The sequence below is a fragment of the Convolutriloba macropyga genome, chromosome 6 (genome assembly GCF_964194025.1).
Source record: "Convolutriloba macropyga chromosome 6, txConMacr16.3, whole genome shotgun sequence".
NCBI lineage: Eukaryota > Metazoa > Xenacoelomorpha > Acoela > Convolutidae > Convolutriloba > Convolutriloba macropyga.
The window spans coordinates 20,193,744-20,208,413 of NC_134473.1; the positions used below are offsets into that span (position 1 = coordinate 20,193,744).

General features: G+C 34.8%; 1 protein-coding gene across 1 annotated transcript in view; it reads right to left on the reverse strand.

The window, feature by feature from the left end:
* LOC142341556 (transmembrane protein 145-like) overlaps window positions 1-10,236 on the reverse strand; it is a 56,146-nt gene extending 45,910 nt beyond the window's left edge. Inside the window, exon 1 of the mRNA XM_075392582.1 lies at window positions 9,128-10,236. Within this exon, the coding sequence (XP_075248697.1) occupies window positions 9,128-10,107 (980 nt within the window). The 5' untranslated portion in view covers window positions 10,108-10,236. The remainder of the gene's footprint in view (window positions 1-9,127) is intronic.
* Window positions 10,237-14,670: the final 4,434 nt, after the last annotated feature.

Consider the following 14,670-nt stretch of genomic DNA (forward strand, 5'->3'; position numbering starts at 1 on the left):
CACTTTTATTCCGCCGTCAACTAATGACAATTTCCTTCCGCAATCAAATAATGACATTTTCCTTCCGCCATCAAATAATGGCACTTTCCTTCCGCCATCAAAAAATGGCACTTTTATTCCGCCGTCAACTAATGACACTTTCCTTCCGCAATCAAACAATGAAACTTTCCTTCTGCCATCAAACAATGGCACTTTCTTTTTGCCATCCACATCAAATATTGACATTTTCCTTCCGCCATCAAATAATGGCACTTTTCTTCCGCCATCAAATAATGGCACTTTCATTCCGGCATCAAATGAGGGCACTTTTATTCCGCCATCAATTAATGACATCTTCTTTCCGCCATCAAATAATGGCACTTTCCTTCCGCCATCAAATAATGGCACTTTCATTCCGCTATCAAATAATGGCACTTTTATTCAGCCATCAAATAATGGCACTTTCCTTCCGCCGTCAAATAATGGCGCTTTCCTTTTGCCATCCACATCAAATAATGGCCCTTTCCTTACGCCATCCACATCAAATAATGTCACTTACCTTCGGCCATCAAATAATGACATTTTCCTTCCGCCATTAAATAATGGCACTTTCCTTCCGCCATCAAATAATGGCACATTCATTCCGCCATCAAATAATGGCACTTTCCTTTTGCCATCCACATCAAATAATGGCCCTTTCCTTTCGCCATCCACATCAAATAATGTCACCTTCCTTCCGCCATCGAATAATGACAATTTCCTTCCGCCATCAAATAATGGCACTTTCCTTCCGCCATCAAGTAATGGCATTTTTATTCCACCGTCAACTAATGACACTTTCCTTCCGCAATCAAATAATGAAACTTTCCTTCCGCCATCAAATAATGGCACTTTCCTTTTGCCATCCACATCATATAATGACATTTTCCTTCTGCCATCAAATAATGGCACTTTTCTTCCGCCATCAAATAATGGCACTTTCATTCCGGCATCAAATGAGGGCACTTTTATTTTGCCATCGAGTAATGACATTTTCCTTCCGCCATCAAATAATGGCACTTTCCTTCCGCCATCAAATAATGGCACTTTCATTCCACCATCAAATAATGGCACTTTTATTCAGCCATCAAATAATGGCACTTTCCTTCCACCATCAAATAATGGCACTTTCCTTTTGCCATCCACATCAAATAATGGCCCTTTCCTTACGCCATCCACATCAAATAATGTCACTTTCCTTCGGCCATCAAATAATGACATTTTCCTTCCGCCATCAAATAATGGCACTTTCCTTTCGCCATCAAATAATGGCCTTTTCTTTCCGCCATCAAATAATGGCACTTTTCTTCCGCCATCAAAAAATGGCACTTTCCTTCCGCCGTCAAATAATGACACTTTCCTTCAGCCATCAAATAATGGCACTTTTCTTCCGCCATCAAATAAAGGCGCTTTTATTCCGCCGTCAACTAATGACACTTTCCTTCCGCAATCAAATAATGTAACTTTCCTTCCGCCGTCAAATTTTGGCACTTTCCTTTTGCCATCCACATCAAATAATGACATTTTCCTTCCGCCATCAAATAATGGCACTTTCCTTCCGCCATCAAATAATGGCACTTTCATTCCGGCATCAAATGAAGGCACTTTCCTTCCGCCATCAAAAATTGGCACTTTCTTTCCACCATCAAATAATGGCACTTTCGTTCCGCCATCAAATAATGGCTTTTTCTTTACGCTATAAGATAATGGCATTTTCCTTCCGCCATCAAATAATGGCACTTTATTTCCGCCATCAATTAATGGCTTTTTTTCCGTCATCAAATAATGCCGCTCTTTTCAAGGCTGATCTAAACTCAATGGCCGTAGGGTTATAATGAGTGCAGCAGAAGACCAAGAATCTGATGGAGACAGGGAAAAATAGAACAAACAATAATTGTCCTTGTTAGTGGTTTGACTTTCAAATAGGGTTATAAAAGCGGTCTCGTTAACAACTTCTTGAAACTTTTGATGAATACAACGTATTGGCTCCCTAGTTGAGAAATCTTTGGTTAGAAAACGTAAGAAACTGTCGGTATTGTCGTTTTTTCTAGCCAAAAACGACGAAAGCCCTTGCGTCGGTATCGTCGTTTTTGTTCGGTATTAAACATAAGAAAGACTCGGTATCGTCGTTTTTAGACGTAAGACAGATTCGGTATCGTCGTTTTTTCATCGCAAGCGAGATTCGGTATCATCGTTCATTAAATGTAAGAAAGCGTCGGTATAGTCGGTTTTCAAACGGTAGAAAACATCTGTATCGTCGGTTCTTAAACGTAAGAAAGCATCGGTAACGTAGTTTTCGGACGTACGGAAGCATCGGTAACGTCATTTTCAAACGTAAGAAACCACGGGTATTGCTTTTTTTTAACGCTAGACGTTTCGGCCGCACTTTTTTTTGATCAGAGGATGTTTCGAGAGCTAAAATAGGTTACATATTGTCGGAAAAAGTCTACAGTTGAACTAACGAACAACTTTTTGAGATTTTCCAGTATGATTTGGGTGTGTTCCCCTCCTCCACTCAACCGGGCTGGGGACCGCCTACAGAGCAGTTACAAACAAACAATTATAGGATAATTGAATCCACGCAAACGGTAAAAATCAGCGCTCTAAGACTCTCCCCAAGTAAAACCAAACAAAAGAAAACAAAATCTAAGATAATTTAGCCAACATAATGTCAGAAAATTATCTCAGGTTGATTCAAAAAACCAACTTTTGAGGTTTTCCTGTATTTTCTGGTGGTGTTTCCCTCCTCCTTTCTCATCCGTGCTGGGGACCAGCTACGGTGGAGTTACAAACAAACAACTATAGGAGAATTGAGTCCGGCCCATACCTGACCTGGGTTGAGGACTTCATCCTGGGATACGTTCCAGACCAAACATACCGACGGTTTCTTTCTTTTGAAACTGATTATATCAAATCTGGCTCAACTGAACATACCGAATCTTCCTTACACTCCGAACCGAACATACTGGTTTTGCAAAACCGAACACACGGAAGCTTTTTTAATTTCTAGACCGAACATACCGACAATTTCTTTCATTTGAAACCGATCATACCGAACATCCCCACCATTTCTTACGTAGAAAACCAAACATACCGAACTTTTCTTGCTTCGTTTTTGTTCGGTCTTCTCAACTAGGGCTGCAAGTAATCCTGGCATTCTACAGTTTCCTTGAAAACAGCGCTTGCTTTCTCAGGGTTTTCCAACAGTTATTTGAACTTCTAAAGCGTCTGATTGAGTTACAGAGCCAATGTACAAGGCCTTCAATAATTGGCGTTAGAGTAAATTTTGTGCGACAGACAGGCCTACTACAACGCCAGGTTATTTGTTTGTATATAAGTCCAATGCCAAGCGTTGTCTGAAATGACAAGGCCCTCTAATGTTGTTCTTTGCAGATTATCAAACTCACACAAAACCTCACACGATTAGTTTAAAACTTGTTTTTACAAAGTTAGGAATACATACCCCCATTTTGGGGCGTCAAGAAAGCTTCAAGGAATTCTAAGTGCGCACGAATCTTCCTGACGTTAATTTGCGCAATTCTACTGCTACGGGACTGTGAGTTCCTCTATTTGCAGCTCATACTCTACTGTTCAATTCCTCCAATTCTTTGCATGATCACAGCTCACATTTTTCAATTAAGAAGCCAGCAGTTTTCTGACTTCGATAAAACTTCGATTGAAGCAGCTGAAGAGCGAAAGTATGCAAAACACAAAAATAGTTGCTCTGAGCAACGAATTTTGTTTGTTCCTCTTGCTGTTGAGTCATTGGGCGGTCTCTCAGTTACTCTCAAGAAAAGGTTAATGCGGATAGCTCTGTTAGCTGACAGCAGGAATTATCAGTCGCAAGGACATGCTATCGTTTTTGATAGGTTGGCAAAGTCGGTTTCCGTTGTGATTGTACGAGGATCGGCTACAATGTTGGTTGCACGAGTCCCGTAGCCCCGACTTTTGCAATATTTTTTGGCAAATTCTTTTTTGGGCAATTAATGTGAACTCCAAGAAGAGTGGAGTCATTTTAGAGGTGTCACCCAATGAGAGGGGACCTTCGTATTTGTAAGTACTGTCTCACCCAACGAGCGGGGATAACGTAAATGATTTTCAAGAGTTCAATGAAGATTGAAAAAAGAAGAATTCTGAAATTTATGGAGAACAAGACTGATGTTATAGAGAGCGATTGAGAAGAATTAAGAAATCTTCAAAAAAACACGTCCTTATTTGACCTTTTAATGAGCAAAAACTTTTGATTCCGAATCAAAGTTTGATAACAAAGGTTCGTTTTAAACCACTAAATAATTTAAGCTGAAAAAATCTCTAATAGCTCTTGAGGTAAAGATAGCCGTGGTGTGGATAACAACAATTTGCAAAATAGGAAGGAAACGCTAAGCAATAGTGGTTTTGCAGCTTCCAGGACCCTACTTCTTCTGATTGAAATGAAAGCGTTTTCAATTTTGGTCTGTAGAAAGCCAAAATTTCTGGATGTGTTTGGTTTCAGCAGTGATGTAGATTTGAACATCATTTTTTTAAACATTCATAGTAGTTTTCACTCATAGTAGTGAAAATGGTTAGAGGAGACCATAAAAAAGTTGTTGAAATATAGCTTTAACACAGTCGCCTGGTAGAATTATGCTTACGAAGAGACCTTTTTGACTAAAATTTTACCTTTTTTAGATTGCATCTCAATTTTAGCCAAAAATCTAACTATTTTTCAAGGAAGCACTCCTCTAATAGAGACATCATATCATGGGTCAACTGTAAACTTTAAACAGCAGTTTTTGTTGTCTCGCAATAATATCATCCCATATGATTACAGAAATTTTGTATCGGAACCTGATTTCAGCATTTCAGCCGTCAATAATCGTAACGTGCGCCAAATTGGGTGCCAATTGTTGTTCAAAGATTGGAAAATGAGACTCTGGGCTGAAGCATTTCCCATTTGTCATTTTTGATTGCCAAACGCGACCATTTTTGTACTGAAAAAAGTGGAATAACAGAAGAAGCTTGTTTTCAGTTGTCCTTTCCTACCATTCCTTCCCATATTTTAACCCTTTCTTTTCGCTAGAATCATTCATATTTCATGGTGACTATGGCCACTTTAATTGCATCCGAATTTTTTTCTTGCCTCAGCAGTACTACCATTGCAGACCAGATTTATCAGTTTAAGGGCAATATGGAGCTATGGCTAAGTAAGCGGTCAACCTCGCATAAGTTGCTTTCTGGAGACAGAGGATGTTGTCGGGAATCAATGGCCTGAACCAGACTCCTTAACTCAGCTATCACACCACGGGTTATTACTGTCGTTTTGGTCGTTCTTGTTGTTCCGACCCCACTTGTGGGGGAAGGAACTATATACTCAAATGGGTTTTTTTTTTTTTTTGTTCAGTGAATTTTGGCCGATCGATATATTCGTCGTAGAGAAATGTGAGTGGTATCATTAAAAAGCTGGTCCAGCGTAGAATTCAAAAGTAAAAAGATTTTTTTGAATTTCGTTTTTTTCGAGGAGTTATCGAGGATTGAAGTTTTGTGTGAACAATGGGATCTTTAGCATGATTGTTCACTTTTAGTACAATTTTCTTCAAACTAAGATCTTTTTTACGAAAACATTAATTCAAATTTCTATAAAAAGAATAAATTTTGAGTTCGTAAAAGTTGAATGCAAGGCGATAGAAAGACTAGTTCTGGTCTCATAGGGAAGTTCACTATCAAAAAAAAATCGAACTCTAATTGAGAGCCCTTTTTTTAATAAAACTTTTCTCTTTTTTGCTTTTTTAAGTCACCTAGAGACAAGTCACATTTTATATCGACGTTCTATTAATGACAAAACTCCTTTATAGTCGAATGAAGCGCAATGAACAAAAAACATCGTTTTCAAGGAATTGCTTATGTTTTTTTTTGGCTTCGATTCTGAGTTTTCGTAATTTTGAATGAAATTTTGAATTTCTTTTTGAAGTTTTACTATTTTTTTTGGAGTCCTATGGTAGGGATTCATTGACTAACAGTGCAATATGTTCCATAATGAGCATTAAGTGAACATGTCTATTTCATCGAGGGGGCGGCTAATGGCTGTTAAGACTTAAAAAATAATTTTTCGAATTTTTTTTTGAATATTAAAGAATCATAATCTTATTATAGTGAATTGTAAGTCAGTCCAGGGGTGAGAGCACCCTCTTCCTTCCTACTGCAACCAAAATTAAACTGGTTAGCGGTTTTATCTTCTATCTATTGGTTATATGACTTCAATGACAAAAAATTTCAATTTTTTAAAATTTTTTTTGGATTTTTACGTATTATTGGTTACTTTTGAAATCTTATCACATTATCCAAGTATTGACAGTTCCCATTAGCTTAAAAACGATGTTCTGTGGATGACCAATAAAAATTTTAAACAAAAATTTATGGTTTAAATGGCTTCGACACGTTCTTCTTGCACTTTTCTACTGATTTTTTGGTTTTCTCCTGTTTTTTTTGTTGTTTTAATAGTCATTATACTTACTGTGATCTCATAATGAATACCTATGCATGACAAACATAAATGTACTGCCACCGGGGCATCTTTGAGCGTTTTTATTGACTTCCGTTGAAAGCTATTGAATTTAATGTCTGTTAAAATAAAAATCATTTTTCGAAAATTTTATTTGAACAATAACAATTCCTAAATTTTTCTTGAACTGTTAGTGAGTTTCAGTATTGACTGGACCCACTTGCTTTTTACTGCGACTAAAAATATTCTGTTTAGCTCTTTTATCTTCTAGCTATTGGTTATATGACTTCAATGACAAAGATTTCAATTTTTTTAAATTTTTTTTTGGATTTTTTGAATTATTGGTCACTTTTGAACTCTTTATCACATTATCCAAAGATTATTGTAATCCAATTGGCTTAGAGAGGACGTTCAGTGGATCACAGAGAAAGTTTTCAGAGAATAGCTAATGGTTTAATTGTCTTCGACACTTTCTTCTCGCATTTTTCTACTGAATTTTAGTTTTTGCTGTTTTTGTTATTGTTTTCTGTCATAAGACTTATTGTGATGTCTTTTTAACTATCTATGCATGACAGACATCATTTTCTTCCCTATGGGTTATATCTGAGCATCGTCATTGAGCTCCGATGAAAGATTGAGTTTACTGGCTGTTAAGGGTTTAAAAATAATTTTTCGAAACTTTTTTGAAATTCAACCATTCCTAATTTTTTTTCGTGAATACTCTTGGTCATTGTTGGTTCTAACAGAATCCATTTCCGTTCTACTATAGCCAAAATTAATCTGGTTAGCGGTTTTATCTTCTACCTATTAGTTTTAAAACATCAATGCCACGAGAATTCATATTTTTTTTGGGTACTTTATTTTGTTTTTCGATCCTTTTGAAATCTTATCACATCATCTTACTGTTGAGAGTCCCTATTGGTTTAGGGAAGAAGTTCAACGGATCATAAATAAAGTGTTCAGGGAAGAGCTTATGATTTGAGTTGCTTCGACATTTTCTTCAGGCACTTTTCTACTGAATTTGTGGTTTTTGCCTCTCTCTGTTGTTGTTTTCATAGTCATTAACTTGTTGTAAGGTCTTATTGATGAAATACGATTGGCAAAAAAACTTATTGTCCCCTCGAGGCATCATTTATTGTATATACTGGCTTCCGTTGAAGGCTAATGAATTTAATGGCGTTGATAATACGTGTTTTCCCGCAATTTTCGTGCGTCTAATGTATTTGTTTATATTTGTTGATTTTTTGAAATTATATTGATAAAAAAGGTTTTCCCATTGCTCCTGAAAAATTAATTTAAAATTGAAGAGTGTTTAGTGAAAAGTTCATTTTTTTAATGCCTTCGACCCTTTTGTCGCTCAATTTTTTTTCCTGAATTCGCTGTTTTTGTTCTTTAGGTAGCCGTAAATTGCTCACAGATCTCATAGGCTTGTAATTGAGGACTGAATGAATGATGTTGCTCGAAACATTCAGTATATAGCGAATAGGTTCCTTTCGTCAAATTTAACTTCTATTCATCAATCAGATGTCCCATCGAATTTCGTGTATTTCAAGAAATAACATATATATTGATATTATGTGCCACTGTTGTTTCGTTTTTCTGAACGTTTATTGAATGGCCATTTTTTGCGTTTCTTTTTCTCTTCCTTCAGAACAATCGCGTAATAACAGATCCCAATGGTTTTTAAATGTGGCCCAAGTAAACTTATTTAATCTTTCAGTATAAATCCTTCAACTGAAATAGCAGAAATAACAACTGAATTAAAAATACATATTCAGATGATAGGTATTGATTTTAATGGTAGCAAAGGTTTGTGTTTTCGCAAATCGTTTGTAATTTTTTGAGTTTCTCTTTAGTTTGTTTCTATGGCATAGTCTGACCACAGACGGGTGCTTTTGGTTTTGTAATGACTTTTTAGTAATTTATCAAGGATTTTTTTATTAAAAACCAATGTTTTTTAAGATTTTTGAATTTTCTTGGTGCAAAAAATGTTGATTAATTTTTAAGTTTCGCCTCACTGTTCGTTCTTTTTGTCGGCTTGTTACCTAGTCTCGTTAAGAAAACTTTTCATCTGCTGTATAGTTAGTAAAAGGTAAACTTGTGTAGTTAAGGTTTTATCTGACTGCATTTTGACGTTGTTACCAGGTGCTTTTAAATTTAGATATTCATTTTTTGCCGCCAAAATTTTGTTGGTGCTATTTTTTTTCTAGTCTCTTCAATGTCAGGTCACGTTGGTGCTGTAATGAAGCATGGCATTAGTAATTCAATTAGTAGATAGAATGTGTAACGATTGTTTTAAACTCAAACATCTATTTTTGTTATCTCTTGATTTGGTTGACATTTTAGTCAAAAATGTAGATGAGCTCGGGTCGGAACATCATGTGCGAACGCACATTAACGAGCCGCCTTGTTGTCTTCAGTTCTTGATTTTCAAAATTTTGAAAGAACTATTTTGCAAATAATTGTTCAATTGGTTTTCGTCAAGCGCAAAGAATTAGTTCCTCAACCGCATTGTTGTCGATTGAACAGTTTTTTGTAAGAAATAATTATTGCCGTTTTATTTGAGCATTTTAGGTTCACGTAAAGGGGAGGGGAAGGACGGGAACAGTTATGAAGCAGAAATACACTTACACAATTGTAGCAGTTGCAAAAGCGATGATGTAGCATAACAGAAACACACCCAGTGTTACTCTGGACTTCATTGGAATAAACCCTCGTGTAACTGTGCACCCTTTGGCGAGTAGCATGATCATAATTAGTAACAGAAAATAAGCAACAAAGTTCAAGGTCATACCCATCCTTTTAACAGGCAAAAGCTCATAGCCCATTTGATAGGAACTATAGGCCACGGCCAACACAATCCATGACAACAGCTTTATAGTTATAGACACTGTATAGATTATATAAGTGGGGTGTAGCAAACGTTTGCTTCTCAGAACACAAGCAGCAGAAACAGTGTACACCAACATAACAATGAAAATAATAACAGCCGCGATATCCATTTCAAAAATGTACAACTCGTCAAATGAAAAATGCTTCTGATAAGAATCGCCATTTGTAAATGTAAACTTATAATGAGCTAATTGAGTTCCCAGCAAAGTTGAGTTGCAATTCGAAACTGCAAAATACCACCATCGAGGTCTGCGCGACAAAAAACTTCTGGTGCTGTTACATAGAATTTCGGAGTCACCATTATGGTACTTGCAACTTTCTGTAACTCCAAAATTGCCCTCCAAACTGTAATACCGACCGGTAGGGTCCAGATAGAGCAATTGCCTGGGTTCCAGATATCCAGAGTTTTCCGTCTTTAGGGCAGTTTTTTCAGCGCAACTTTCGCCAGATTCGTACACGGAATTCCACTGATCCGAGCCATCAAAGTAAAGAGCCAGTGCCTGGCAACTTGAGGGTATGTTGAACTGGCCTATAGGACAATAAGCGGAAGAGAAAGATAACTCAAGTTTCCATTTATTGTCACTGGCCGTGAAGCAGAACTTTGTCAAAAAGGTCCATTTTTTGTCGGTTGAAAAGGAACCCTCAACGATTTTACACTCAATCGGTGTTATCATATTAAAAATACATAGAATTATGATTACCAGCAATAAGTTGTTCATTTTTGGCTGGTTTTTGATAAGAGTTTATGATTGTGAAAAATAAAAATTGAAAGTAAGTGTTGTGTTAATATTAGAAAAGAGCAACTTTTCTAAACTTTAACCTGTTCACTTTGGACTTACAATACATTTAAAATTTTGTTATATGTTCTTTGGCTTCGTTTTAACATTACTTAAGAACGATAAAAAGTCTATATATTTAAACAATTTTTAAAACTACGTATAGATGATATTCTTGAGCTGTGGCTTGCGTATTAACATGTAGCTTTTTATTATTTTTTAAACTTACAGCTCATAATAATTTGTTTGAAGACTATGCCTTTTTAATACCAGCTATTGTTACTTTGTCTTCATCAAGACAGCAACGTTTGATCTATCAAGACCTTTCTATACTTTCATTAGAACGTGATCACAAAAAAACTCTCAACTTTGAAAGCAAACGCTGATATAAATGTAAGCTTGTCTCGCATGACTATTCGCAATGTTCCAAATCATGAAGTATATTTTTAATCAATTTTTGGAAGCATGAAAACTTTTTATTCTCATAAGCTTCACCCATTTTCTCATGAAGCGTATTCTCATGAACATTTTTTGCATGGCTGACGAGTGGCGTCGCCCGAAGTACACTTCAAAGTAATTATCAACGAGAAAACAAGACTTTGGCATGATTAGCCATTTTTCTCGGCATTTGAGTCAAAGCCTCCTCAGGTTTTAGTGATTAGAATGTCGGCACATACAAGGAGGACAAGTTACATGCAGTCTACACGACGTTGGGTTTTCACTCTATTTGCTCAAGGTTGTTGTTTAAAATAGTCATGGAAGACAAAAACTCTGGCATATTTGCAGCTAACTTGATTTTCTGTCCCTTTTGTGATGCAACCCATTATCTGAAACTTTGTTTTTGAGCGAAGAATTTGTGGTGTCGAGCGGAAAACTTTGTAATCAAAGCTTTCATTTTTTTGCATTTTTGATGTTGTTAGATTTTTTCCCTCTAATGCTAGCGGCTAGTGAACCCACAAGTTATGGGCTTTTTTAACACCAGAGGCAACAATACAGCGAATAAGACAAACACTACTTTCAAAAATTTTGTATCGATAAGAACGCGAATATAGGACAATAGATCAAAAGACAGCAAAAAATTGGGCTAATAGATTGAAAATGATATTAGGTTCGTTGCATATGAGCCTATCAGATCTGAAAACCTGTCAATAATTTTTGTTTTCAAATTGTTGACTGAATTTCACTAAGCTGGGGGAACAAACGGAAAATTTCCGCTTTTCACTTTGCGTTCAATGGTGTTTTTGCTCATAATCCTACTTTTGCCTCTCATTGCTTTTTTTATTGCACCGAGTTCTCAATTCTTTATAGAAAATCTAATTTGAAGTTGCTGCATATAGATATCAGTGCAATCCAAGAGTGGTGCGTGCATCTTTTTTCCAATTTGCTCATGGTAGTTTTTTTTTGCAAGGTTTCGATGCACGTAAAAGTGTGTTGAGTAGAAGAAAGAGCCGGTTTAGATGCTCATTTTCATTTTTAGGGCCTGAACATTTTCTATTTTATATATTGATGAGATCTTATTACGTATTCTTATTACGTAAGATTTTTTATTTTAGGTTTTTACAGGGAGTTATCGATGTTTAAACTTCTGAGAACGATAGAGTGAATTCCGGTGTTTTTATTCGAATTTTCCAGAATTTTTGCCTAAAACTTCGTCAATTTTGCTACAAATTTGTTAAAACTTTGAAAAATAGTGTTGTTCGTTTAATTTTTAAGGACAAAAAAGTCTCGACTGTTTTGATTTGAAATTTTTGTCAAAAACTCTGGCGAATATTTCAGAATTCAGAATTTATAATCAAAAACAGGCACGAAATAAACTTCTTTAGTCCACTTTGATTAAACTTGCACGTAGTACACCTCCAAACGCCACTAATACAATCTTTGTAGACTATAAATGGGGTCTATTCCTACTTCAAATTCCGTTGAGAGCTCTCTGTAATTAAAATTTTGCCGTTTTTTTGCTAACTAAACTCACTGATTATCAAAACCGCAGCATTTATTTTTGATTTTTTGACTAACAAATTATCTTTATCTATGAATTTCAAAAAAAAGTGTTCCCAATGGACGAACAGAACAGCATTCGCAGTTTAGTTTCGGACCAATCGTGGACTGTTACAACCAAAAAAAACTTCGGATTATAAACAGTCAGTCTTCTTTTTTTTAAAAAAAATTGATATCTTTTATATTAATTAAAGAACAGAACGTTTCAAATCAAAGCTCAGTAGTGACATGTCCCATTGGCTTCCTAAACAACTCCAAACTATTACATCCATTTTTAACTCGAAAGCTTATGCTCTCTTTAAAATCTTGAAAGATATCGTTTTTGCTTTTAAAGTTTTCAACATTACTTTCTGGAAGTTTTTATTTGAGTTTTTAAATTTTGTCTTCAATTGTCGTTTTGACTTTGTCTCTTGTGCCAATTTTCTGATATCAGTAGGTAGCTGATATTTTTCATCACTTTGAAAACAAATGTTTTCCAAAATAAAAAAATTCTTTTTATCTTAAAAATTTGTTCTTTTCATTGTCTATTTGTTACCTAGTCTCGCTAATTACAGGACAAATATGACGTCATTGATGTCAAAGGAAGATATCTATAGGGATTGGTTTCACAAAATCTAATGTTTTGATAGATTTCTTTATGACTCTACTGGCTTCGACAAGAGTTTTGTCACAAAAAAATCAATTCTGAATTTTGAATTTTGTTATAATTAACGTTCTTTATGTAGACATAAATTATAATCTGGATATTTTTTGGATCTCATGGGATTCTTTTGGACGAACAAATGAACGTATTTAATTATTTCATTTTGTAACTAATGGCTTTCATGACTTTGGAATTAATTTTGTTTCGAAAAAAAAACAAAAAATGACATAATTTTGCTCTTTTTTCTCTTTTTTTCCTGCTTGTTGCCGAATCTCATTATTGAGAAGTCACATTCTATATTATTGTTGTTCAAAAAAGCGCAATAAAACATATTTCGAGGGCCAAAAATTAAATTTACGGCTCCGACGTCGTTTTCTGGCCAATTTGAATTGAATTTTTGTTTGTTATGGTTTGTTTTTTTAAACACATAAACAATCGAAAAAGGACAGGGCCTAATGGACTTCGATAAAAACATTGGTAATCGTAAACTTATGGGATCTTTTAGTTGAGTTCTAATGGATTTCATTACTTTGAAATTAGTTGTATTAAAAAACTTAGCGAATTTTTTAACTTTACTGTTTTTGTTTTTACTCTAATTGTTACCAAGACTTATTGTGGACTGGTCCCATATCTTGTCTGGTGAATCTCATGTTATTTTGTTTGGTTTAAGTTTCATCTGACGCTAAGTTGACTTTTTTATTAAATTTTGATTTTTAAAACGGACATAAACTTTTTGATGCAATTAATGTTTGTTGTTGTTGTTGTTTGATTTTGCTGTTTGATCAACTTGCTTTCATAATATTGGCATATCTCATCAATCTAGTGCATCATTTTTAACTCCACTGAGTTGTTTGCTTTGGCGACTGTCTTTTCGTTCATACACTATTTTCTTGAAAACTACTTGAGTTTTTCTATCTGTTCCTCATTTGGTAGACAATTATGTCAAATGCAGATGAGCGGGGTGGGAACTTTATGTGCAATCGCACAGTACCGAGCGTCCTTGAACATATATATATATATATATATATATATATATATGTAATACTATAATTTATATATTATTATTTTATTAAGAGTTTTATATATATATATATATATATATATATATATATATATATATGTATATATATATAGATTTATATATATATATATATATATATATATATATATATATATATATATATATATTAGTAAACATATAAACATATTTAGACCTTATAAAATTTTCAATCCCGCTGTTCTTCGTCAAATAAGAATTGTAGACTCTCGACTACTCAATTATCGAAACCGTTTTAAGCTTTTGTTACTTTTTTAGCGAGGTTGTGATGAGACAATGTGCTAAAGAATATTCCTGAATTTTTTTTACTCGCACCTGTTACCTCTGAAATTTTTCCAAAGCAAACAAATTGTGTTTTGCATGACTAAATACAACAAAAACTTACGAGCAAGACACAATGGCTATGCAAAACATCGGCAACGTTAATCATAATTTTTGCATGATAACAAAAACGGAAGTTGCAGTTGTTTTCTGGAAAAATTTTCTAAACAGAAATTCATATTTCATTTCAAATCACGGTTGAAATTTTTTGCATGCAACATGTATGCGGCAATGACTTTAGTACTGCCTTCCGTGGAAGTAACAAGGAGAGCTCTACTTAAAGTTTTTTGTTCTCATTTTTCTTACTTTTTTCAAACTCCGTATGTAACAAAAAGACCAATTTCGTACTTCAATAGAAGATTCGAGGACAGAAAAAACCGAAAAAAGATCAAAGGTTAAAAACATTTCAACCAAAATGTTTTCAACAAATTCTAGTATTTTATTAGCATCCTGTGTGTTTTGTGGTATTTTATTTAGCTAAGATTCG